The sequence below is a fragment of the Necator americanus genome, chromosome X, assembly GCF_031761385.1.
Source record: "Necator americanus strain Aroian chromosome X, whole genome shotgun sequence".
Lineage (NCBI taxonomy): Eukaryota > Metazoa > Nematoda > Chromadorea > Rhabditida > Ancylostomatidae > Necator > Necator americanus.
The window spans coordinates 24,534,560-24,557,575 of record NC_087376.1 but is presented as its reverse complement, the minus strand read 5'-3'; the positions used below and the strand labels follow the sequence as shown (position 1 = coordinate 24,557,575).

At 49.5% G+C, this 23,016-nt stretch overlaps 5 protein-coding genes across 8 annotated transcripts in view; 1 reads left to right on the top strand and 4 right to left on the bottom strand.

Annotated features, from left to right (window-relative positions):
* The window catches only part of RB195_025284 (uncharacterized protein), a gene marked incomplete at both ends in the record, with an annotated part of 33,438 nt that extends 24,812 nt beyond the window's left edge, over positions 1-8,626 (bottom strand). For 2 of the 3 annotated variants that reach the window (XM_064213355.1, XM_064213354.1), the window contains 15 exons: positions 173-261; positions 322-550; positions 1,039-1,223; positions 1,280-1,435; positions 2,075-2,194; positions 2,261-2,363; positions 2,748-2,890; positions 3,009-3,171; positions 3,231-3,349; positions 3,413-3,518; positions 3,589-3,672; positions 3,750-3,861; positions 4,607-4,800; positions 4,909-5,074; positions 5,390-5,438. In XM_064213355.1, the coding sequence (XP_064069235.1) occupies positions 173-261; positions 322-550; positions 1,039-1,223; positions 1,280-1,435; positions 2,075-2,194; positions 2,261-2,363; positions 2,748-2,890; positions 3,009-3,171; positions 3,231-3,349; positions 3,413-3,518; positions 3,589-3,672; positions 3,750-3,861; positions 4,607-4,800; positions 4,909-5,074; positions 5,390-5,438 (2,018 nt within the window). Of the gene's footprint in view, positions 1-172; positions 262-321; positions 551-1,038; positions 1,224-1,279; positions 1,436-2,074; positions 2,195-2,260; positions 2,364-2,747; positions 2,891-3,008; positions 3,172-3,230; positions 3,350-3,412; positions 3,519-3,588; positions 3,673-3,749; positions 3,862-4,606; positions 4,801-4,908; positions 5,075-5,389; positions 5,473-8,522 lie in introns of those variants that run through there. The other variant, XM_013435944.2, reaches the window with a different exon arrangement.
* Positions 8,627-10,495: 1,869 nt separating this feature from the next.
* RB195_025283 (uncharacterized protein) lies at positions 10,496-11,422 on the bottom strand (the record flags this gene model as incomplete). Its single annotated transcript, XM_064213353.1, has 1 exon — positions 10,496-11,422. The coding sequence occupies one exon, from the start codon at positions 11,420-11,422 to the stop codon at positions 10,496-10,498; it is 927 nt and encodes a 308-aa protein (XP_064069234.1).
* On the bottom strand, positions 10,496-12,470 carry RB195_025282 (uncharacterized protein; the record flags this gene model as incomplete). 2 transcript variants are annotated; one of them, XM_064213352.1, is made up of 3 exons in its annotated part: positions 10,496-11,744; positions 12,115-12,267; positions 12,325-12,470. In XM_064213352.1, 3 exons carry the CDS (start codon positions 12,468-12,470, stop codon positions 10,496-10,498), a joined length of 1,548 nt encoding a protein of 515 aa, XP_064069232.1. The 2 variants fall into 2 exon arrangements, with proteins under 2 accessions (XP_064069232.1, XP_064069233.1); XM_064213351.1 differs by lacking the exon at positions 10,496-11,744 and having other exon boundaries at positions 11,844-12,470.
* A 486-nt stretch (positions 12,471-12,956) lies between these two features.
* Positions 12,957-13,250, bottom strand: RB195_025281 (uncharacterized protein; the record flags this gene model as incomplete). Its single annotated transcript, XM_064213350.1, has 1 exon — positions 12,957-13,250. One exon carries the CDS (start codon positions 13,248-13,250, stop codon positions 12,957-12,959), a length of 294 nt encoding a protein of 97 aa, XP_064069231.1.
* Positions 13,251-14,581: 1,331 nt separating this feature from the next.
* On the top strand, positions 14,582-14,929 carry RB195_025280 (uncharacterized protein; the record flags this gene model as incomplete). The annotated part of the gene is made up of 1 exon (XM_064213349.1): positions 14,582-14,929. The coding sequence occupies one exon, from the start codon at positions 14,582-14,584 to the stop codon at positions 14,927-14,929; it is 348 nt and encodes a 115-aa protein (XP_064069230.1).
* Between the last annotated feature and the right edge of the window lie 8,087 nt (positions 14,930-23,016).

The window sequence follows — 23,016 nt, the reverse complement described above, 5'->3', positions numbered from 1 at the left end:
GTTAAACCTGCTTGTAGTTTAAAAAACTACCTTCCAATAATTACTGATAATTTCGTCCTGGTAGATTTATTTACATTATCCTGGAATTTATTAAAGACACTAACACGACAATTTTAATGGTCTATACATATATTTTTTTTTAGTTGTCTAGCTAAACAGAGCAAATTTATACCTTCCATTTTCCTCTATAGGAATCGAGTTGAACATCCAACTGAATGATTTTGGTTCGGGACGAGCAGACACTATACATCGTAGCTGAGCCTAAACAAAAAAAACGGATTCTTGATGTCGACAGCCGACTTCAAACAAGTAGCCACTCACCATGGTACGAACGTCTGCAGCAGCAAGACCTTCGTCGGGGAATCGCTGATTCAGTATGAATGGCCCATGATTGACGCGCACAACCGTCCACGAAACGTTGTCAACATCCTTCCAGTCAGCTCCATTAGAAGCATGACAAGAGTAGTTCCCTTTATCGGCCCACTTTAGGGGTTTTGTAAATAACAGCGTACTTGTCACGGTTTGAGAACAATAATCTCCAGACGAGCAACTAGAAAAAAGAACAAATAACCGAAAACTCATACAAAGATAAAGGAAGCGTGCGAGGAAGACTTCGATGACCGGTTTCTTCTACTAGTACACAAGGTTCGAGACGTACTCCTCAAGTAACAAAACACGAAACAAATAAAAACATGAAACACTCTCTTCAAATTCAGGACTCAGACTCGTCGGTTTATTCAAGAAGATAACTCTTTACACCAATACGACTGACGAAATAGTGCCAGGTAAAATAGATCGGTGGTGAAAGCAACTCATCAAACCCGTGAAGTTGATGAAATTCATTTTACACAGTCACGTGATTTAAATGTTAGGTGTTTCTGAGGCCTCCTATCCCTGAAATTGTAAAGGATGCTTCGTTTTTTCGTTACGGTATTTGCCAACTAAATCCCGAACCCTATATCATCCTGAAGGGAGCCGAACGTCAAAATCCTTCGAACTCTGCGTTTAAAGGTTCGAAGCCGTGTAGCAATTTTTCACCTTGACTTTACAATGACGCTTTCTATCCTATATCGTTTTGTGTCAATCGGCTGCTCGTCTTTGGACCATTGAAAATTTGGAGCTGGGAACCCTTTTGCTTCACATTCAAGACCGCCGGCAGGCTGATCCAGTTTCAGTATGCGTTCTTTGGTCAGATGGCGAGAAATCCAAGCTGGTTCCATTACCTCAAATCATGACTCATTATCGTTTATGGATAAGAAACAGAACAGAGAGTACTTACAGTCACATCCACCACTGCTTCTCTCCCTTCACCGTGAGAATTATCTGCCCGACAACGATATCTTCCGTTATCAGCAAGCTGAGCGTTTCTCAACGTTAGTTGAGCATGATCGTGCTCACGAGCTCCGAAAAGACCACCGGACGATGGAGATGCCCACTAAATTACTGGTGATTGATGCAATTCTACTTCTCCTAAAGTGATTTTAGGAACATTCCACTGTTCTTCGGAAGTGTTGCAATGTAAAATTCTTTCACCAAAACATACAATAAGAACATTAAAATTCATGGCAAAAAAGTAATAATGCTAAAGCTGTGAAGCCATAATATATGCTATACAGTTCGCGTCCAATAATTAACCCCTAACTATTCGTTTAAACATGATATCCTTCGCACTTTTGTATAGAACTAATTCAGAAGTAATAACGTATAATTCTCACACGTGTTTTTTAAAGACGACTCATATGGCTCGAGGTAAGATAGAAAAGAGCAAACACCGACCCCCTTTGAATCTATTTGCAATGAAATTTTATTGAATAAAAAAAAAACGGAGTCGTTAAAAATTCCTTCTCCTCAATTCCTCTCCGATTCGGAACTTTGAGGAAAAACTCTCTGGAACCACAGAGTTTATATTCATAAAAGTACTATTTCCGCTAGTAGCAAACATGAATTTCCAGACATGCGTGAAAATTTGATGGAAAAGGTCCGTAGTACTCTCTATGTAAATCAATATTTCGATAAGGAGTGGAGATGGTGTGTGAGTCAAAAATGCTAATTTCATGGTATTCCATTGTATCACCTTGAAACTGCCAGATGGGCTTCCAGGGTCATGTGTGGAACAGGTAAGCGTGATTGCTCCACCAACAACAACATTCAATCTGGGCGGATTGATTTCGGCATGTCCAGGAGGGCGTTGCACCTGAAGAAACGTTAGGGTGAGTAGGTTAGTTACATCTTAAGACCGGACATCCTGAGAGAAACACACGTCAACAATAGTAACTGCGGATCCTGTTCTTGTTTGTGAGCCCGTTTCACCGTAAATGCTTAGGTAGTTTGTCGCCGAACACGTATAGTTGCCTGTCTGCTCCCTGTAAGCAACTTTTAACAGTGGTCACTCAACGGTTTTAACAGTGCTTCCTCATACACTGTTATGTTGTTTTGTACACTGAGTTGACATGGATCCATGCATGTTTCATAAGTAGATCCTTGAGAAGTCAATGGATGAACCAAGAGGAACTCGTTAGTGGATACCGACTAATCGCACGCTCCAGTTACCCAAACCAGCTCAATTATGCAACTTTCTCTCAGTCCTACATCTACTTTAGAATACACACGTACTTATTAACCATTTGTTATCCGCTTCAATAAAAATTAACGAATCACACTGACTGAACAAGATTAAAAACAGGAATAGTAGTAAGCGTTGAACGCTAGCAACGATAGTAACGATGACAAAAATGAGGAAAACTCACCTAGACACACTTTTTAGCACCAGCATCGGACCTTCGGACACGAATCCTTGAGGACCTGTCCATTTAATGTCAACCGCTTGTGGATTCGCATCTACAGCGCACTCGATTTGGACTCGCTCCCCTTCGATAGGATTGAATCTTGCCTAAAACGAAAAGAATGAGTAAGTGAGAGCAGAATACACTTATTATTGGGTTCAGTAAGTAATATAATACTCTTTGCTAACGATGTAATAAGTAGCGCTAATGACGCGATTCGCTCACCTTGGTAGTGACGACTGGAGTGTACTGCACATTAAGTGTGAGAATTGCGGCTCCCTCTCCAACACTATTGCTAGCACGACATTCAAATTCACCGCTCATATTACGACTTGCGGTTATAGTCCACTTCGAAGCAGCGTAGACCTCTCCCAGTGCCAAATTTCTCCTGCTCGTAAGATTAAATTCTGCATAGTTTACACTTTAACATACACATGATGTGTTTACCATTCGTAACTGGGAGGGTATGGATTCGAATCAGCTTCACAAACAAGATCGAGTTGGTGTCCAGCCTCAATTGCGAGATCTTGATCGGGTGACACTCGCACGCGAGGTTTAAATAGCACCTAAAAGTTTTTCATTCAATATAAGAAATTAAAAAGGTCACAGACAAATAAGTGCTTCCTTACACTTAGCCGTGGTGTACGCGCTTCTTTTGACTGATCGAGCTCAATCGCCTTATTGGTGACAATACAAATTACATATGCGCCATTGTCCTCCGATCGTACTCGGAAACTAAAGAATGATGATGTTTTTCATGTAATTTTTAGGTGAACTAACGACAAAAAGAAGTAGCTCCGCATACTGTAAAGTGCTTTCAGATTCAGTTCCCCGAAGTAACGTGGTCACATGTCTCGAATCAGCTGTGCTACCATTCAAGAAGACCCAGCTGCAGATAAAGCGATTGAGGAATACAATGTACCATTCGAAAAAGGAAAAATTATTGTGTTGTTGAGTTTTCTTCACCTCATTGATGGCGACGGACTTCCACCCGATGAAGTACATCTGAACGTTACACTATCGCCATCTGTGACAGCTTGTGACGGGGATTCCGTGATAATTGGATCACTTGGAGGAACTAAACGAACCACAATAATCAATGATCGTTTGTTTTGTTCATTAACGGCATTCTCACTCGGCATTGTACCGTTTTTTCTTTCTGCTAGAGAGCAGATGGATAATTTCTTGTGAAATCATTAATTCGAGTTCTAATCGTTGAGCGTCGCGCTGCGAACAGCACCTGCCCGACACGTAACTCAGTCATTAAGCACGAGGATCGACTTAGTCTGAGCCATTCATGGACGTCCTTACCTTCGCTAATAACACTTAATTAAAGAGAGCCTCATATGAGCAGTACGTAGCGAAATGATAATGGAACAGGGATATGCCGGCATACATAGAATTGCCACAGTACTGAGAAGAGCATAATTCTAATGTAGCTTTGCTCTGCAATCGCGATAAAGAATAAAGGTCTGCCTATTAAGCGTAAAAGTAGAGGATTCAGCAGAGACCTCAAAGGTGACCTACATATCGCGGATGGAAAGATGACACGATCTGGAAACTAGCTATCAGTAATAATTCAAGTTTTTTTTTTTTTTTTGAGGGACGTATTTCCCATGATGCTGCGAACACGACAATCGAACATAGCGATTTTGGGTAGTGCAATACTGGACCAATTACACCTCTAATTCAGCACTGCTTTTGCTATCTCAACAAGATTGCGATCAGCAAGGACAACGCCAGGCAAGGACGAACAACTATGGAATCCAATAAGGGATATTGAGACAAATTCATGATGTACGGTCATAGTAGAAGACACCAACCTAACGCTATAACCTCGACAGGATCAGCCTGATACTGTCCCGTTTCTTGTCGATCAAGAACAGTACAGTAGTACGAGCCCACCATGGCATCTTGTACAACATCTTTGAATTTGAGATTGTAAACGCCATTGGAAACATCCCCGACCAGTTCATAGTGAACTGAGTCATGAAGCTGATCATCAACGGAAATGTACCTAAAGAGAGAACAGTCAATTTGGAAAAAAAAGTATGTTTAATGCAGATTTAATAAGAATAGAGGTCTACTCACAATAAACGTAGACCGATTAGCTGTATGTGCATACCTGAGATTCCCTTTGCTGTATCGTTGCCACTGCACTTGATATCTTGTTCGGTCGGCAAATTTGCTCCGAACAGAACATTTCAATGTTGGACCAGCCTGATGGGGTTTTACATAATACGGTCCGTTACCTGGTGTCGTTGCGAACACTTCGTCGTCCCCAATGCAAACTAAAAAGAATCGCATTGTACCAGATAGTACGGTAGTGCTGTATGTTAGCCCCAGGAGCGGCTTGTTATAACCAATCAATTCAGGTCTGCAATAGCTGAGAGAACGGAGCGACGATCGTCTTAGCAAACATGAGTGACCGCCATCGCCAAACATTGCGTGTTTTTCTAGCTCGCGATTTTTCGTACGATCCTTCTAACAGCGTCTTCAATAGAAATGAAATAGCGCGTTCAAGACACCTAGAGTTTATCAAGAGGTGGCGACCCATGCTTTTCTAAATCAACAAAGGAAAGAGAGTCGAAACTATTTAATCTTACGGGTTAGTCCTGTGAGTGAAATGAGCACCAGAGCCATAGGCGGCCCCATATTTTTAGAGAGGAGCCTATCCTTTTGCTGGTTCCTATAAAGGAGAATAAATGAACAACTACTCTCTCTTCTGTATTGATTACGGCCAATAACTGAACGAAAAACTCTTAGAAGCATATCAGCTTCAATAGAAATGAAATAGCGACAAGAAAAAAAAAACAAAAAAAAACAGAACAGCAATATAAGTGTTTTGCTGACGAAAAAATGCTTTCTCCAGGGAAACATTTCCCAAACTTATGAAAATAGAAGAAGATTTGTTCATACCATTTCATAACAACATCTTAGACATCGAGAATCATTGGAGAAACACAGAACGGGAAGAAAAAGAAAAAAAAATACTCGAGTCTTGCAATAACCTCATGCAACAGAAAAAGGAAGCTTTTTATATTTGGCATGGATAGCGGGATCGCTGGTGAAAAATCTTGATTAAGCGCTCTCTGGGCTGACAATTGTCGGCTACGTTACTTTAGTGACAATAGTGATGAAATAATGACGAGAACCTATTCAAACTGACTACCGCCAGTGCAATCCAAATTCACAAATAAAGGAAAACGTTGGACATACTAATTGAAACGCAGGTTTTACTTGACGTAACAGTAAGATCCGTGCGATAGCTGAAAGAAAGAGCACGAGACTGAAATCAGAAGAGGGAAATGTACATAGATATAGAAAAGAGAGTGCGTGTCGCAAAGGGTCAGCACATCCCGGTTCCACGCGCGGTAATTACCTGCCAACCACACATCCCCTCACACAGTCCAGTTCGCACTTTCCTCGCAAGCAAATAAAGACACCGAAGGCGACATGAATGCAATACATTTGAAAGTCCACTCATGCGAAAGTTCAGGTTTCACACATAGGTGAAGATCACTATGTTTGCACACCATTCGGTTCCCTCACTGAGTTCGCTGGAATAAGAATGGAGGGATGGAGGTGGAGTGAACAAAAAACGAAGTGTAAGATTACGATTCTCTCTAAGCTGTTCATGTACGTTTTACGTCAGAATAAAGGGAATTGTTTGGCTAAAAAACCGATAATCCGAAGTAAACCCAACTCTTCCGTCTCAAAGAAGCCTACTAAGAAACGAGTGAAAGCAAACTGGCATCGTTGCTCTGAAAAAGCTTCGCAGTTTTCAGAGCAACGATGCCAGTTTGCTTTCATCAATAAATATGTTGCTAGTCTCAGTTTACGAGGAAAACCTGACTACTCTGGCATGAAAGTCGTTGAATTATGTGTCATTTGCAAACGAAGACGGCTCTAGCAGCTGGTACATAAGCAAAGATAAGGATCAAGACCAATTTTATGAAAATTTAACTTTTCCCAGCAGAGTGAAACAATTAGTCGGAGAAAAATAGACTAAAAGGTACAAATGATGGTCAAAAAGAACCCTCAACGAATATGACAAAGGATAGGTGATCTTGAATTCACGAAATTATTACAAGCATTGAACTCCGAATTAAACTAAAAAAAAGAAAGCGCGAAAACTCTTCAGTAAAGTTTGAAAGAAGAATGCTAACATTAGCATTAATTTATTGAAATGAAGTACTTGGTTCAAATGAAGAAATTCGACGCGTATAATACTTATCCTGGTTGTGTTCTCATATATTACAGCAAACTTATTATCAGAACAACCAATAATTTTTAATAAGAGTACCACTGTAAGTGTTCATTTAAACATTGCATATTGATTCCATCTTTAGTTTTGACAGTAGTGAAGAAAAAAGGATTCCGGAAATAGAGGATCTGATTTATGACAGCAACATAATCATCAGGATGTATGAACACTCACCCACTCATTATCAGGTACGAAACGAAAATGAAAAGGTTGGTTACGAAGTTCAAGTGGAAGCAACAAATTCTAGAAACAAGATTTAGGAATAAGAATGTAGTGTGGAAATGTAACCAAGAATAACCAAGAAAGGAATGATACTGAGGTTGTTAATGGAGAGAATCAGAAGTGAGGAAAGAATAATAAGTGCGTTTAAGAAGATTTGAAGTGATTGTAAAAAGTTAAAGCTAAACACAACAGGATACGGTGTGCGGAAGGACTAGCTGGGGAACACTTGAATGCGTGTCTATACATAGACATGTACGCGACACGCGAGAGTCATAGAAAGAAGAACAAAAGCAAATTAGACAAGCCGCGTAGAGACAATGACCAGCCGGCAAACGCTTTGATGGGTGAACATGCATTCACGACGGTGATTTGATGAATTTGACATTCATACACGGTCGTAACATTGAATGATGCGTCGGGCGCGATCTGTTACAGATTCGGGAACCAACGCACATGACACAAACAAACAGATGATTGAGAGATGAGCGAATAAGATAATTTTCGGAGATTGCCACTAACAGATCAGCTACGACTAGCCTTCCTTAGCGACAACTCCCTATACTGCAAAAAAAAAAATGTTAACTCGAACGAAGCGAAGAGCAAGACAGTCCATCCTGCCCTGCTAAATAAAAAAAAAGACAGACTCATATCAACTTCTACTGACCAGTAGCGAAACGTGAAATTGGCATGAAGCAGCGAAGAATGTGTAACAGTGACGGCACACTTAAAAAAAAAACCTAACCACAATGGGTGGACGTATAGTCGAAGTGTTAAACTTGAACTAACAACAGCTTAAGAACGAAACTCGTTCGCTGGACATTTTCTTGTAATCGACAAATAGGCTAAACAGTAACGAAACTCTGCTGGTGACAAAATTTCGCGAAACGAGGAAGCCGTAGAGGATCGACGAAGGCCACCAAACACTCCAAAACCAACGTGGGCAGAAAACAGCGGCGATTTGAGTGAAATCGATAACAAATCAAGAACGGTCGTCAGAAACTGACCCGCGACCCCCGCGTAACACACAGCCATGCCAAAAAACGGCCCTCTCTAAGGAACGCACTATGGACGAAGGGTATGAGGAAAATTGGAGATTTTACCGAAAATAGTGAATCAGCGCACATCTGTGGAGTGAATAATGAACTCGCGCAAAGACTAGGTCTACGAAATCAAGATGATGATGGGAAATGATGAGGCGATACAGCGCTAGATTCGCCGAACGCTAACAATACGCTTCCTACACTTCTCACCATGTACAGTAAAATCGGAGCAGAAACATTGTTAACGCCGGCAACCCGACACCATCACCGACCGACAAGTCGGCTCCGTTGCAGCGCTTGAGTTGTAGCAACATTACCTAAAGAACAACGACATTATTCATTATTATATTCAATTTTAAAAAATGCAGGAATGCTGAGCGGTAATGGTCACGTTATGAATACTATATGAGTGAGTTTGGACGGACTATGACGTGGGTGGAAGTAGGTGAACCCCGGTTTTGCGACTACGTCAAAAAAAAAACCGTGCTTATGACCAGACTAATAAAGAGAGTTGTCCGAAGCAAAACTGAGACGACTGGTAGGCGAGAGTGGTGGTGGTGGTGGTGGAGGAGCACCAGAAGGAGCAGGAGTCTTGTGGGGCAGCATGATGCTGAGCTACGCGCAAAGATTGCAAACATACAATGACCGTTAGACGGAACACCGACTAAGTACACAAAGATTTGAATACATATCATGCAAATTACCGTCGAAAGGTTGAATTTGCGAGAAGGAAACAAGAGAACCAATGCGCAGAAGGCCGAGGAATATAATCCCCACTAATTACTGCCGGATCAATTGTGTTCGTCGAACGAACACCACTCAGGGATGGTGAGCCGTGAAATGACTTCAGAACAGCATGGAACCATGCATTTACCTTTGCTATGGACGAACTCGCCGAGGTGTGAAGAAGTAGGATTCTGAAGAAGTAGTTAAGTTCCTCGGCTAGATACTCATGATCGTTGTTCCCGAGCAGTGTTGATACAGCTTTCCAACGCTCAAACGAGTCCCTAGGGCGTTCTTCTTTGTCTTGAAAGAGTGATGTACATCGTGATATAGAGGGACGAGATATAGAGACGTGTCGCTCATTCCCCGAATCCTCGATAATCACAAATTAGCACTTTGGTCCCAAGAGAATCAAATCTTATCTTGAGCCCATCGAATGGTCACCAATAGCTAAGACTTCACGAAGCGAACCACAGGACAATTCTAAGGAGATGTTACGACCATAAAGAAGTAGAAGATTCGGAAGAATCTCGTCGCAATGCTGAATAATGTCTGACTGAGGCACACTTTTTTTCAACGAAGAGACAATGACGAGAAAGCTTTGCAAACCATCATGCTATATAATAACTGACTTATTTTGTCACGTGTGTGCGTCTTTGTGTGTCTCAGTCACGAAATTCCAAAAAGAGAGGGAGAGGAATATCACGGCGTCGGTTTGGTGAGCTGGAGCCCCAGCGGGGTAAAATTGGATGGGACGGGTCCTACGACGTCGAATTCGTGCCCCTGATGCAAAAAACCATGGGGTCGGGTGAGACGGCTCCCACTCCCTCGGATTGGTGCGCGGGAGCCCCAACGGCAGAATGGGTTCCTATGACTCATTCGCGTATCTATTTCCAAGCATATTTCCCTGATTCTGCTAACATCCTTTCATCCCAAAGTGGAAACACACATACAAACGGCTGCTTAGATACAATGCAAGCCAACACACGTTCACGTGGTCTGACGTAGAGTTTTATCTTCATCACTAGGATGATGATATTCATCTCATTTCATGTTAGCACATTCTGTGCTAATTTTTGAGAGCGGAGGAAACTCATACTTCGACTAATGTTTCCAATTTCTGGAGGTTTCAGAGAAACATAGATGTAAAATCAAGTTTGATTGTTCCCCAAATATAGTACTGACGTGTTTAGGAAGAAAATCATGAAATCTCTCATCTATGCCTAAATTTTTGGAAAAAAAATTGAAAGGGTTGATAAAAAAAACAATAGTAATTTCGCAAAAAAAAAAGTCGCTACTGTTATTTCCTATTGATCGGTGAAGGCGAGCGAAGTGAACCACTAGAAAAAGTCTGAAGTCCGGCTTTAGCCGGACGTTCAGACTGGTATATATATATATATATATATATAATATAAATATATATATATATATACTTACTTAGGTACTTAGATGGCCCGTCTTCACTGAACGTGCGGGCCCCAGCATCTCTTCCACTCGTTTCGTTCCCTCGCCATTGTCATCCAAGATGTTCTCAAGCTTCGTGAGTGAAGTTGACAAGGTCCTTGAGCCGTATCCCGCTGAGCTCTCAGCTGGTCTATCCGTGCAGCGAACACGTCACCCCATCTCGTTGGCGGTCTTCCTCGGGGGCGTCTAGCGTCCATTGGGATCCACTCTAGCGTTCTTTTAGTCCATCTATCGTCGATTCTTCTCATGATGTGACCGGCCCATCTATGTTTTGCTTTCGATACATATTCCGCTGGGTCGCGAAGACGGGACATTCCTCTTAAGTCGGAGCTACGAAGACCGGCAAGGTGTTGTGTGCTCCGGTTAAACTTCAGGAGACATCTCTCAAGGGCTCTGTGGGTAGTAAGTAGCTTTCTAGACGTGGTCGCGGTGTCTGCCCACGTTTCCGCTGCGTAACAGAGCGCTGGAAGGACTGTCGAGTCGAACAGATGAGCACGAAGATCTTGGTCCGTCAGTTGGTCCGTAGCTTCCCTGACGGATGCGAATGCTGCCCATGCTGTTCTCATTCTTCTATTCAGTTCTTCCTTCAAGTCGTTTTCCATGTTCATAGAACGTCCGAGGTATACGTATGACGGAGTTTCCACGATTTGGGAGCCTTCAAGTTGTACTCCTCCGTCTTCGCAGTGGGCGTTCTTCATGAACCGTATCTTCTTTCTGTTTATTCGTAGTCCTATTCTCTTCCCTGCTTCGTTCAATTCGTTGAGTATCGTTTCTGCTTCATTGGTACTGCTCGAAAAGAGAACGATGTCGTCCGCGAAACGAAGGTTCGAGAGAAATCTTCTATCAACACGTATGTCCCTTTCTTCCCAGGATAGTGATTTCATTATCCATTGCAATGCGGCCGTGAACAGCTTCGGCGACATAGTATCGCCTTGTCGTACTCCCTTTCCAATGGGTATGGTGGGAGGGCGGTGGAAAAGCTGTATCCTAGTCGTGCATCGTTCGTAGCAATTAGCTAATGTCCTCACATACGACGCGTCCACACCTTGATCGACCAGCGCTGACAGTATTGCATTCGTTTCTACGCTGTCAAAGGCTTTCTCGTAGTCGACGAAGGTTAGAACAAGGGGCAGGCGGTATTTCCGGCAAACCTCTATGACCCTCAACACGGTCTGGATGTGGTCCAAGCAGCTGAACCCCTGGCGGAATCCAGCTTGTTCTTGAGGGAGGGCTTCATCCAGCGTCCTAGATATGCGTGTGAGGATGATCTTGGTAAATATTTTGTATAACACGCTCAACAAGCATATCGGACGGTAGTTCCGAAGGTCCTCTCGGTCACCTTTCTTATGGATAAGAACGGTTTGCGAGGTCTTTCACTGGTCTGGGATCCTCTCTTTCTGAAGATAGGATGTCATGTGCGCTGCTAAGATTACGGCGGATGGCCGCCAGCCAGAAGAAAGTCTGCTGATATAAAATCAGGTCCGGGGCTGTGCTAGGTTTTATGCTCTTGATAGCGGCTCGTACTTCCGAAGAGAGAATCCGTGGTGGAGCTTCGCCAGTGGGGATGATTGGGCTTGACACAGGAGTTGATGAACGGAAAAGGTTCGAGTAGAACCTCTCCGTAATGATTTCCATCTCACGACGAGAAGATGTGCGGGTCCCGTCTTCGCTCAGCAAGGCTGCTAGCGGAATATTATATTCGCGGAGATGCCTGCGGCACTTCTTTAGACTCGTTCTTCTTTGTGCTGCTTCTAGAATCTTCTTCTGCCTGTACTTCAAAAGATCCTCCTGCAACGCTTTTCTGCAGCTAGTTTTTGCCACTAACCGCTCAATGTGCGATGCATTCGGATCAAGCTTCAAAGCCCTTCTTTTTTCCAACAATTCCTTGGTGGTCTTCGAAATTCGATCCAAGCTTGTCGTACGCGGCTTCGAGGCACGTTCAGCGCAGGCTCGTAATCCTCTGAGCAGCATCTCGTAGTCCACGTTTGGGTCCTCCTCGATGCGCCAGTCACCTTGGGATAAGGAGTCCTCGAGTACGCAATCTTCGTAGACGACTTATCTTCTCCTTCGTTGCCGATAGCAGATGTTCTTTTCCATCGTGTGGCTAAGTCGTATTTTCGCACGAAGGAGACGGTGATCAGAATCACTACAAAAGGATGGTACTACTGAGACGTCAAGTAGACACCACCTCCGGTTGGTGAGTATGTGGTCGATCTTCGCACGAGTCGCGCCATTGGGCGATTCCCATGTTCACCGATGATGATCTTTTTCCATGAAAAGAGAGTTCCCATGAAAGAGGCGAGCGGCGGACAACAGCCCGGCGAGATGATTGCCATTTTCATTCCGCTCCCCTAGTCCAAATCTTCCAATCCTGTATTCCTCTTCTGTGGCCTTTCCTAGTTTTGCGTTGAAGTCTCCGACAACGAATTTGTAGAAGGACTTCTTGTTGCGGACTACTTATTCCAGCTCCTCATAAAACGCGTCCAATTCGGATTCATCAGCTGCTGATGTTGGTGAGTAGCAGATGATGATACTGATGTGTTTTTGGCGCAGAGGGCGGAGACGAAGAATGGCTAGGCGAGGTGACAGGATCTCGTGAGAATCGACAAGATAAACGACGGATGGGTGCATAACAAAACCAACACCGACTACATTTCGCGACTGAACCTTCTCACCACGAATAACGAGTGCACCGTCATTCATCAGTCGTACGTCGCTCCTTCTGCACTTGATCTCCTGCAGAGGAATCATGTGAAATTTAATACACTCTGCAGCTCCGAGAAGGGCAGGTCAGCGTCTATGGACACTGTTCTCGCGTTGTAAGTACACAGTCTGAGACTGTCTCCATGGCGAGTCGTGCGTGTGTCGCCTTGGTCCAGAATCAATGACGTCCTGAGCAACCTGAGATTTGATCGCCTCTCACCGGTTGCCATACCGTCCGACGTCTGAGACGGCAGGGCCCAGTGCGCAGGGTACTGAGGCAGTGAATATGCTGGAGTGGCAAAGAGACTTTTCCCCAAACTAAGCAGCCATGCCACGGCGAGCTTAGCTTTCACCACAGGTCGTCGCCCAACCTATATGGATCAGGGAACCACCTTGCGACATTTTGCCAAGACGGTGGTGAATCTTAGCAGTGGTTTACTCTTAGCTAGGCTTCCGATTCCGAGAAGTCGGAATGTCGGATGTGTCGAACTCCTTCTCAGCTTGGGAGACCCTGCCGGAGGACGAACATCCGCTGTGCATCGCAGTTCGACACCCAGTATCACCTCCACGCCACTATGAGGCGGTAAACCGTTGTGGAGGAATATAAATATATGTATATATAGTCGGGTCAAAACGACATGAAGCACGACGCAGTTGCATAAAACTGAAAACAGAGTTCACAGCCGCGTCTCCCGTTGCGCCCGCACCATTCTGTGTTTCATAGTTATTGAGCGTTTACAACAGTGTGCTCAATAACCTTCAAACTGCGGACCGCGCTCGCGGTTTGGCGGCTCTGCGGTTTAGGTAGTTATTGAGCGCGCTGTTGTGAATATTCAATAACCATCAAAATCGTAGAGCCGCCAAACCGCGCACCCACGTGGCTCTGAACTCTGCTGGCAGGCTAACCGGTTGGGATCGAAGCGCCGCTGTGGAGATAGCGGTTGGAATCGAGGTGGGAACATCGAAAACCGCAGGAATGAACGGTGGTAGCATGGGTCCTCGCTCAATCCTAACCGCTACGCTCCAGCACAGAACGACGTTGAAAATGAGTACGGTTGAAAAAATAGGAAGCTATTTCTTTGTGCTGCAAATCTACATCATAATATGGAGATCATAAATATGATCGTCATGAACCTCTGCTTGCAGTGGTCGATTTCCTGTAATAGAACTGAAATCTCTTCGAGACTTCGAACAGGAATCAGTGTGGACGAACAACCAATTGAACTCGTCGTGAGTTCTGTTACCTAGGCTGTACGCTGAAGAACAACGGCAGCTACAAGAAAGATGCGCTAAGGGCACTTCTGCATTTAACTCCTTAACAAAGTGCCGACCTCCACAACAAAGTCAAACTGCAAGTCAACCTATCCGCAATTCGCCCTATGTGCGGATCGGAGACATGGGCAGCACCGTCTACGGTGATGGAAAGGTTTGATTGCACTGAAGGGAAGCTGCTTAGGCGGCTGCTTGGCCACTTTTGGCCTGCCATGGTATGCCACAACCAAGATCCTTATGCAGAAAATGATGTGGTATACCGGCGGATGACAGGTGAAAGACATCAACATCTTGCACCGCCATCGAAAGTGGCTAAAGTAAATCGTCTTCGCTTTGTTCATATATTAAGGAAACCGGTAGATCGCCTTGTTCAACGAGTTCGTCGAGGAGTTTGTCGAAATCAAGCTGGAAGAGTCCACCTGGCCGGAAGCGGAAGTTCTGGACTGAGGTGGTGAAAGAGGAAGTGAGTATACTCGGCGTGGATAGGCAGTTCTGGCGCGACGCAAGGTTTCGCAAGATATGGGATAGCGATGAATGGATCAATTCTGTGCAAGCTCTCGCAGAAGATCGAGGTTGGGTAGAGCTATGTTCAAGGACGAGACACCTTGGCGAAGATGCGGGTATATACGTATAAATAAATAAATAAATATATATATATATATATATACCAGCCTGAAGGCAGAACCACCCCTGATTCCGCAATCTACAACTCCATCTCTAGCTTTTGCCGTGGATTCCTTTATCACATCAGAATCGTGGTATGCTCCCTTTAAGTCTTGGAGATTTTTGGATAGTCCAGGTTTTTCTGACTACAATGGTATGTATAATACCAGCCTAAACGTCCGCCTAAAGCCGGACATCAGGCTTTTTTTTTTGGTATTCGCTTCGATCACCTTCACCGATTAGTAAGAAATAGCAATAGCTACATTTTTTTTTGAAATTAGAATTGTTTTTTTTTCTATCAACGCTTCCTTCATTTTTTTGCCCGAAAATTTAAGCATAGATGAAAGATTTTATGGTTTTTCCTTAAACGCGTCAGTTCTATATTTGGAGAACAATCAAACATGATTTTACATCTATGTTTCTCTCATGCCTACACAATTTGGAAACGTTATTCGAAGTATGAGTTTCCTCCATTCTCAACTACTAGTAAAGAATGATGGGCTAACATGAAATGTCGTATCACTATCGCAGTGATGAAAATAACGTCAGATCGGGTACCCCGTTGGAAACTATGTATTGTATTTAAGCAGCCGTTTGCACGTGCGTTTCCTCTTTTTGAAGAAGGATGTCGGCAGCATCAGGGAGACATGCTGGGAAATAGATATGCGAAGGAACCATAGAAACCAATTCTACTGCGTTGGGGCTCCCAAGCACCAATCCGACTTAGTGGAACCCGTCTCTCCCCACTCTATAGCTTCCTTTCACCGGCGCACCATTCTGACCCCGTGAGACCCGCCCCACCCCATTTTGCAGCCAGCTGGCTCTGAGGCATGAATTCGACGCCGTAGGACCCGTCTCACCTAATTTCACCGCGTGCAACGGGTCCACCGGCGTCAGATTGGTGCGCCGGCGCCAGATATCCATAAAAAGGGGTGCGACGGGTCCACTGGCGTCAGATTCCAATAAAAGAGGGTGCGACGGGTCCACCGGCGTCAGAATGGTGCGCCGGTGCCAGATATCCATAGAAAGGGGTGCGACGGGTCCACCGGCGTCAGATTGGTGCGCCGGCGCCAGATATCCATAGAAAGAGGTGCGACGGGTCCACCGGCGTCAGATTGGTGCGCCGGTGCCAGATATCCATAGAAAGAGGTGCGACGGGTCCACCGGCGTCAGATTGGTGCGCCGGCGCCAGATATCCATGAAAAGGGGTGCGACGGGTCCACCGGCGTCAGATTGGTGCGCCGGCGCCAGATATCCATAGAAAGGGGTGCGACGGGTCCACCGGCGTCAGACTGGTGCGCCGGCGCCAGATATCCATAAGAGGTGGTGCGACGGGTCCACTGGCGTCAGATTCCAATAAAAGAGGGTGCGACGGGTCCACCGGCGTCAGAATGGTGCGCCGGCGCCAGATATCCATAGAAAGGGGTGCGACGGGTCCACCGGCGTCAGATTGGTGCGCCGGAGCCAGATATCCATGAAAAGGGGTGCGACGGGTCCACAGGCGTCGGATTGGTGCGCCGGAGCCAGATATCCATGAAAAGGGGTGCGACGGGTCCACCGGCGTCAGATTGGTGCGCCGGTGCCAGATATCCATAGAAAGGGGTGCGGCGGGTCCACAGGCGTCAGATTGGTGCGCCGGAGCCAGATATCCATGAAAAGGGGTGCGACGGGTCCACCGGCGTCAAATTGGTGCGACGGCGCAGATATCCATAAGAAGAGGTGCAACGTTTCCACTGGCGCAAGATACCTACAAAAGGGGGTGCGACGGGTCCACCGGCGTCAGATTGGTGCGCCGGTGCCAGATATCCATAGAAAGAGGTGCGACGGGTCCACCGGCGTCAGATTGGTGCGCCGGCGCCAGATATCCATAAGAGGTGGTGCGACGGGTCCACCGGCGTCAGATTCCAATAAAAGAGGGTGCGACGGGTCCACCGGCGTCAGATTGGTGCGCCGGCGCCAGATATCCATAAAAGGTGGTGCGACGGGTCCACCGGCGTCAGATTGGTGCGCCGGCGCCAGATATCCATAGAAAGGGGTGCGACGGGTCCACCGGCGTCAGATTGGTGCGCCGGCGCCAGATATCCATAAAAAGGGGTGCGACGGGTCCACCGGCGTCAGATTGGTGCGCCGGCGCCAGATATCCATAAAAGGGTGCGACGGGTCCACCGGCGTCAGATTGGTGCGCCGGCGCCAGATATCCATAAAAAGGGGTGCGACGGGTCCACCGGCGTCAGATTGGTGCGCCGGCGCCAGATATCCATAGAAAGGGGTGCGACGGGTCCACCGGCGTCAGATTGGTGCGCCGGCGCCAGATATCCATAAAAAGGGGTGCGACGGGTCCACCGGCGTCAGATTGGTGCGCCGGTGCCAGATATCCACAAAAGTTGTGCGACGGGTGTACCGGCGTCAGATTGGTGCGCCGGCGCCAGATATCCATAAAAGGGGGTGCGACGGGTCCACAGGCGTCAGATTGGTGCGCCGTAGCCAGATATCCACGAAAAGGGGTGCGACGGGTCCACCGGCGTCAGATTGGTGCGCCGGCGCCAGATATCCATAAAAAGGGGTGCGACGGGTCCACCGGCGTCAGATTGGTGCGCCGGCGCCAGATATCCATAAAAAGGGGTGCGACGGGTCCACCCACTGGCGTCAGATTGGTCGCCGCCAGATATCCACAAAAGTTGTGCGACGGGTCCACCGGCGTCAGATTGGTGCGCCGGCGCCAGATATCCATAAAAGGGGGTGCGACGGGTCCACCGGCGTCAGATTGGTGCGCCGGCGCCAGATATCCATAAAAAGGGGTGCGACGGGTCCACCGGCGTCAGATTGGTGCGCCGGCGCCAGATATCCATAAAAGGGGTGCGACGGGTCCACCGGCGTCAGATTGGTGCGCCGGCGCCAGATATCCATAAAGAGGGTGCGACGGGTCCACCGGCGTCAGATTGGTGCGCCGGCGCCAGATATCCATAAAAGTAAGGGGTGCGACGGGTCCACCGGCGTCAGATTGGTGCGCCGGCGCCAGATATCCATAAAAAGGGTGCGACGGGTCCACCGGCGTCAGATTGGTGCGCCGGCGCCAGATATCCATAAAAAGGGTGCGACGGGTCCACCGGCGTCAGATTGGTGCGCCGGCGCCAGATATCCATAAAAAGGGGTGCGACGGGTCCACCGGCGTCAGATTGGTGCGCCGGCGCCAGATATCCATAGAAAGGGGTGCGACGGGTCCACCGGCGTCAGATTCCAATAAAAGAGGGTGCGACGGGTCCACCGGCGTCAGATTGGTGCGCCGGCGCCAGATATCCATAAAAAGGGGTGCGACGGGTCCACCGGCGTCAGATTGGTGCGCCGGCGCCAGATATCCATAAAAAAGGGGTGCGACGGGTCCACCGGCGTCAGATTGGTGCGCCGGCGCCAGATATCCATAAAAAGGGGTGCGACGGGTCCACCGGCGTCAGATTGGTGCGCCGGCGCCAGATATCCATAAAAAGGGGTGCGACGGGTCCACCGGCGTCAGATTGGTGCGCCGGCGCCAGATATAAATAGAAACTGGTGCGACGGGTCCACCGGCGTCAGACTGGTGCGCCGGCGCCAGATATCCACAAAAGTTGTGCGACGGGTCCACTGGCGTCAGATTCCAATAAAAGAGGGTGCGACGGGTCCACCGGCGTCAGATTGGTGCGCCGGCGCCAGATATCCATAAAAAAGGGTGCGACGGGTCCACCGGCGTCAGATTGGTGCGCCGGCGCCAGATATCCATAAAAAGGGGTGCGACGGGTCCACCGGCGTCAGATTGGTGCGCCGGCGCCAGATATCCATAAAAAGGGGTGCGACGGGTCCACCGGCGTCAGATTGGTGCGCCGGCGCCAGATATCCATAAAAAGGGGTGCGACGGGTCCACCGGCGTCAGATTGGTGCGCCGGCGCCAGATATCCATAAAAAGGGGTGCGACGGGTCCACCGGCGTCAGATTGGTGCGCCGGCGCCAGATATCCATAAAAAGGGGTGCGACGGGTCCACCGGCGTCAGATTGGTGCGCCGGCGCCAGATATCCATAAAAAGGGGTGCGACGGGTCCACCGGCGTCAGATTGGTGCGCCGGCGCCAGATATCCATAAAAGAGGGTGCGACGGGTCCACCGGCGTCAGATTGGTGCGCCGGCGCCAGATATCCATAAAAAGGGGTGCGACGGGTCCACCGGCGTCAGATTGGTGCGCCGGCGCCAGATATCCATAGAAAGGGGTGCGACGGGTCCACCGGCGTCAGATTGGTGCGCCGGCGCCAGATATCCATAAGAGGTGGTGCGACGGGTCCACCGGCGTCAGATTGGTGCGCCGGCGCCAGATATCCATAAAAAGGGGTGCGACGGGTCCACCGGCGTCAGATTGGTGCGCCGGCGCCAGATATCCACAAAAGTTGTGCGACGGGTCCACCGGCGTCAGATTGGTGCGCCGGCGCCAGATATCCATAAAAGGGGGTGCGACGGGTCCACCGGCGTCAGATTGGTGCGCCGGCGCCAGATATCCATAAAAAGGGGTGCGACGGGTCCACCGGCGTCAGATTGGTGCGCCGGCGCCAGATATCCATAAAAGGGGTGCGACGGGTCCACCGGCGTCAGATTGGTGCGCCGGCGCCAGATATCCATAGAAAGGGGTGCGACGGGTCCACCGGCGTCAGATTGCCATAAAAGAGGGTGCGACGGGTCCACCGGCGTCAGATTGGTGCGCCGGCGCCAGATATCCATAAAAAGGGGTGCGACGGGTCCACCGGCGTCAGATTGGTGCGCCGGCGCCAGATATCCATAAGAGGTGGTGCGACGGGTCCACTGGCGTCAGATTCCAATAAAAGAGGGTGCGACGGGTCCACCGGCGTCAGATTGGTGCGCCGGCGCCAGATATCCATAAGAGGTGGTGCGACGGGTCCACTGGCGTCAGATTGGTGCGCCGGCGCCAGATATCCATAAAAAGGGGTGCGACGGGTCCACCGGCGTCAGATTGGTGCGCCGGCGCCAGATATCCATAAAAAGGGGTGCGACGGGTCCACCGGCGTCAGATTGGTGCGCCGGCGCCAGATATCCATAAAAAGGGGTGCGACGGGTCCACCGGCGTCAGATTGGTGCGCCGGCGCCAGATATCCATAAAAAGGGGTGCGACGGGTCCACCGGCGTCAGATTGGTGCGCCGGCGCCAGATATCCATAAAAGAGGGTGCGACGGGTCCACCGGCGTCAGATTGGTGCGCCGGCGCCAGATATCCATAAAAGGGGGTGCGACGGGTCCACCGGCGTCAGATTGGTGCGCCGGTCGCCAGATATCCAATAAAAAGAGGGTGCGACGGGTCCACCGGCGTCAGATTGGTGCGCGGCGCCAGATATCCATAAAAGGGGTGCGACGGGTCCACCGGCGTCAGATATCCAATAAAAGAGGGTGCGACGGGTCCACCGGCGTCAGATTGGTGCGCCGGCGCCAGATATCCATAAAAAGGGGTGCGACGGGTCCACCGGCGTCAGATTGGTGCGCCGGCGCCAGATATCCATAAAAAGGGGTGCGACGGGTCCACCGGCGTCAGATTGGTGCGCCGGCGCCAGATATCTGTAGAGGAGGGTGGGACAGGTCCACCGGCGCCAGATTGGTGCACCGGCACCAGATACCTATGGAAGGGGATGCAACGGGTCCAACGGCGTCAGATTTGTGCGCCGACGCCAGATATCCATAAAAGGGGTGCGACGGGTCCACCGGCGTCAGATTGGTGCGCCGGCGCCAGATATCCATAAAAAGGGTGCGACGGGTCCACCGGCGTCAGATTGGTGCGCCGGCGCCAGATATCCATAAAAAGGGGTGCGACGGGTCCACCGGCGTCAGATTGGTGCGCCGGCGCCAGATATCCATAGAAAGGGGTGCGACGGGTCCACCGGCGTCAGATTCCAATAAAAGAGGGTGCGACGGGTCCACCGGCGTCAGATTCAAATAAAAGAGGGTGCGACGGGTCCACCGGCGTCAGACTGGTGCCCCGGCGCCGGATATCCATAAGAGGTGGTGAGACGGGTCCACCGGCGTCAGATTCCAATAAAAGAGGGTGCGACGGGTCCACCGGCGTCAGATTGGTGCGCCGGCGCCAGATATCCATAAAAAGGGGTGCGACGGGTCCACCGGCGTCAGATTGGTGCGCCGGCGCCAGATATCCATAGAAAGGGGTGCGACGGGTCCACCGGCGTCAGATACCTATAAAAGAGGGTGCGACGGGTCCACCGGCGTCAGATTGGTGCGCCGGCGCCAGATATCCATAAAAAGGGGTGCGACGGGTCCACCGGCGTCAGATTGGTGCGCCGGCGCCAGATATCCATAGAAAAGGGTGCGACGGGTCCACCGGCGTCAGATTGGTGCGCCGGCGCCAGATATCCATAAAAAGAGGTGCGACGGGTCCACCGGCGTCAGATTGGTGCGCCGGCGCCAGATATCCATAAAAAGCGGTGCGACGGGTCCACCGGCGTCAGATTGGTGCGCCGGCGCCAGATATCCACAAAAGGGGTGCGACGGGTCCACCGGCGTCAGATTGGTGCGCCGGCGCCAGATATCCATAAAAAGGGGTGCGACGGGTCCACCGGCGTCAGATTGGTGCGCCGGCGCCAGATATCCATAGAAAGGGGTGCGACGGGTCCACCGGCGTCAGATTGGTGCGCCGGCGCCAGATATCCATAAAAAGGGGTGCGACGGGTCCACCGGCGTCAGATTCCAATAAAAGAGGGTGCGACGGGTCCACCGGCGTCAGATTGGTGCGCCGGCGCCAGATATCCATAAAAAGGGGTGCGACGGGTCCACCGGCGTCAGATTGGTGCGCCGGCGCCAGATATCCATAAAAAGGGGTGCGACGGGTCCACCGGCGTCAGATTGGTGCGCCGGCGCCAGATATCCATAAAAAGGGGTGCGACGGGTCCACCGGCGTCAGATTGGTGCGCCGGCGCCAGATATCCATAAAAGGAGGTGCGACGGGTCCACCGGCGTCAGATTCCAATAAAAGAGGGTGCGACGGGTCCACCGGCGTCAGATTGGTGCGCCGGCGCCAGATATCCATAAAAGGGGGTGCGACGGGTCCACCGGCGTCAGATTGGTGCGCCGGTGCCAGATATCCATAGAAAGGGGTGCGACGGGTCCACCGGCGTCAGATTCCAATAACAGAGGGCGCGGCGGGTCCACCGGCGTCAGATTGGTGCGCCGGCGCCAGATATCCATAAAAAGGGGTGCGACGGGTCCACCGGCGTCAGATTGGTGCGCCGGCGCCAGATATCCATAGAAAGGGGTGCGACGGGTCCACCGGCGTCAGATTGGTGCGCCGGCGCCAGATATCCATAAAAAGTGGTGCGACGGGTCCACCGGCGTCAGATTGGTGCGCCGTCCGGCGCAGATTCCAGATATCCATAAAAGGGGTGCGACGGGTCCACCGGCGTCAGATTGGTGCGCCGGCGCCAGATATCCATAGAAAGGGGTGCGACGGGTCCACCGGCGTCAGATTGGTGCGCCGGCGCCAGATATCCATAGAAAGGGGTGCGACGGGTCCACCGGCGTCAGACTGGTGCGCCGGCGCCAGATATCCATAAGAGGTGGTGCGACGGGTCCACCGGCGTCAGATTGGTGCGCCGGCGCCAGATATCCATAAAAAGGGGTGCGACGGGTCCACCGGCGTCAGATTGGTGCGCCGGCGCCAGATATCCATAAAAGAGGGTGCGACGGGTCCACCGGCGTCAGATTGGTGCGCCGGCGCCAGATATCCATCGAAAGTGATGTGACGGGTCCACCGGCGTCAGATTGGTGCGCCGGCGCCAGATATCCATAAAAAGGGGTGCGACGGGTCCACCGGCGTCAGATTGGTGCGCAGGCGCCAGATATCCATAA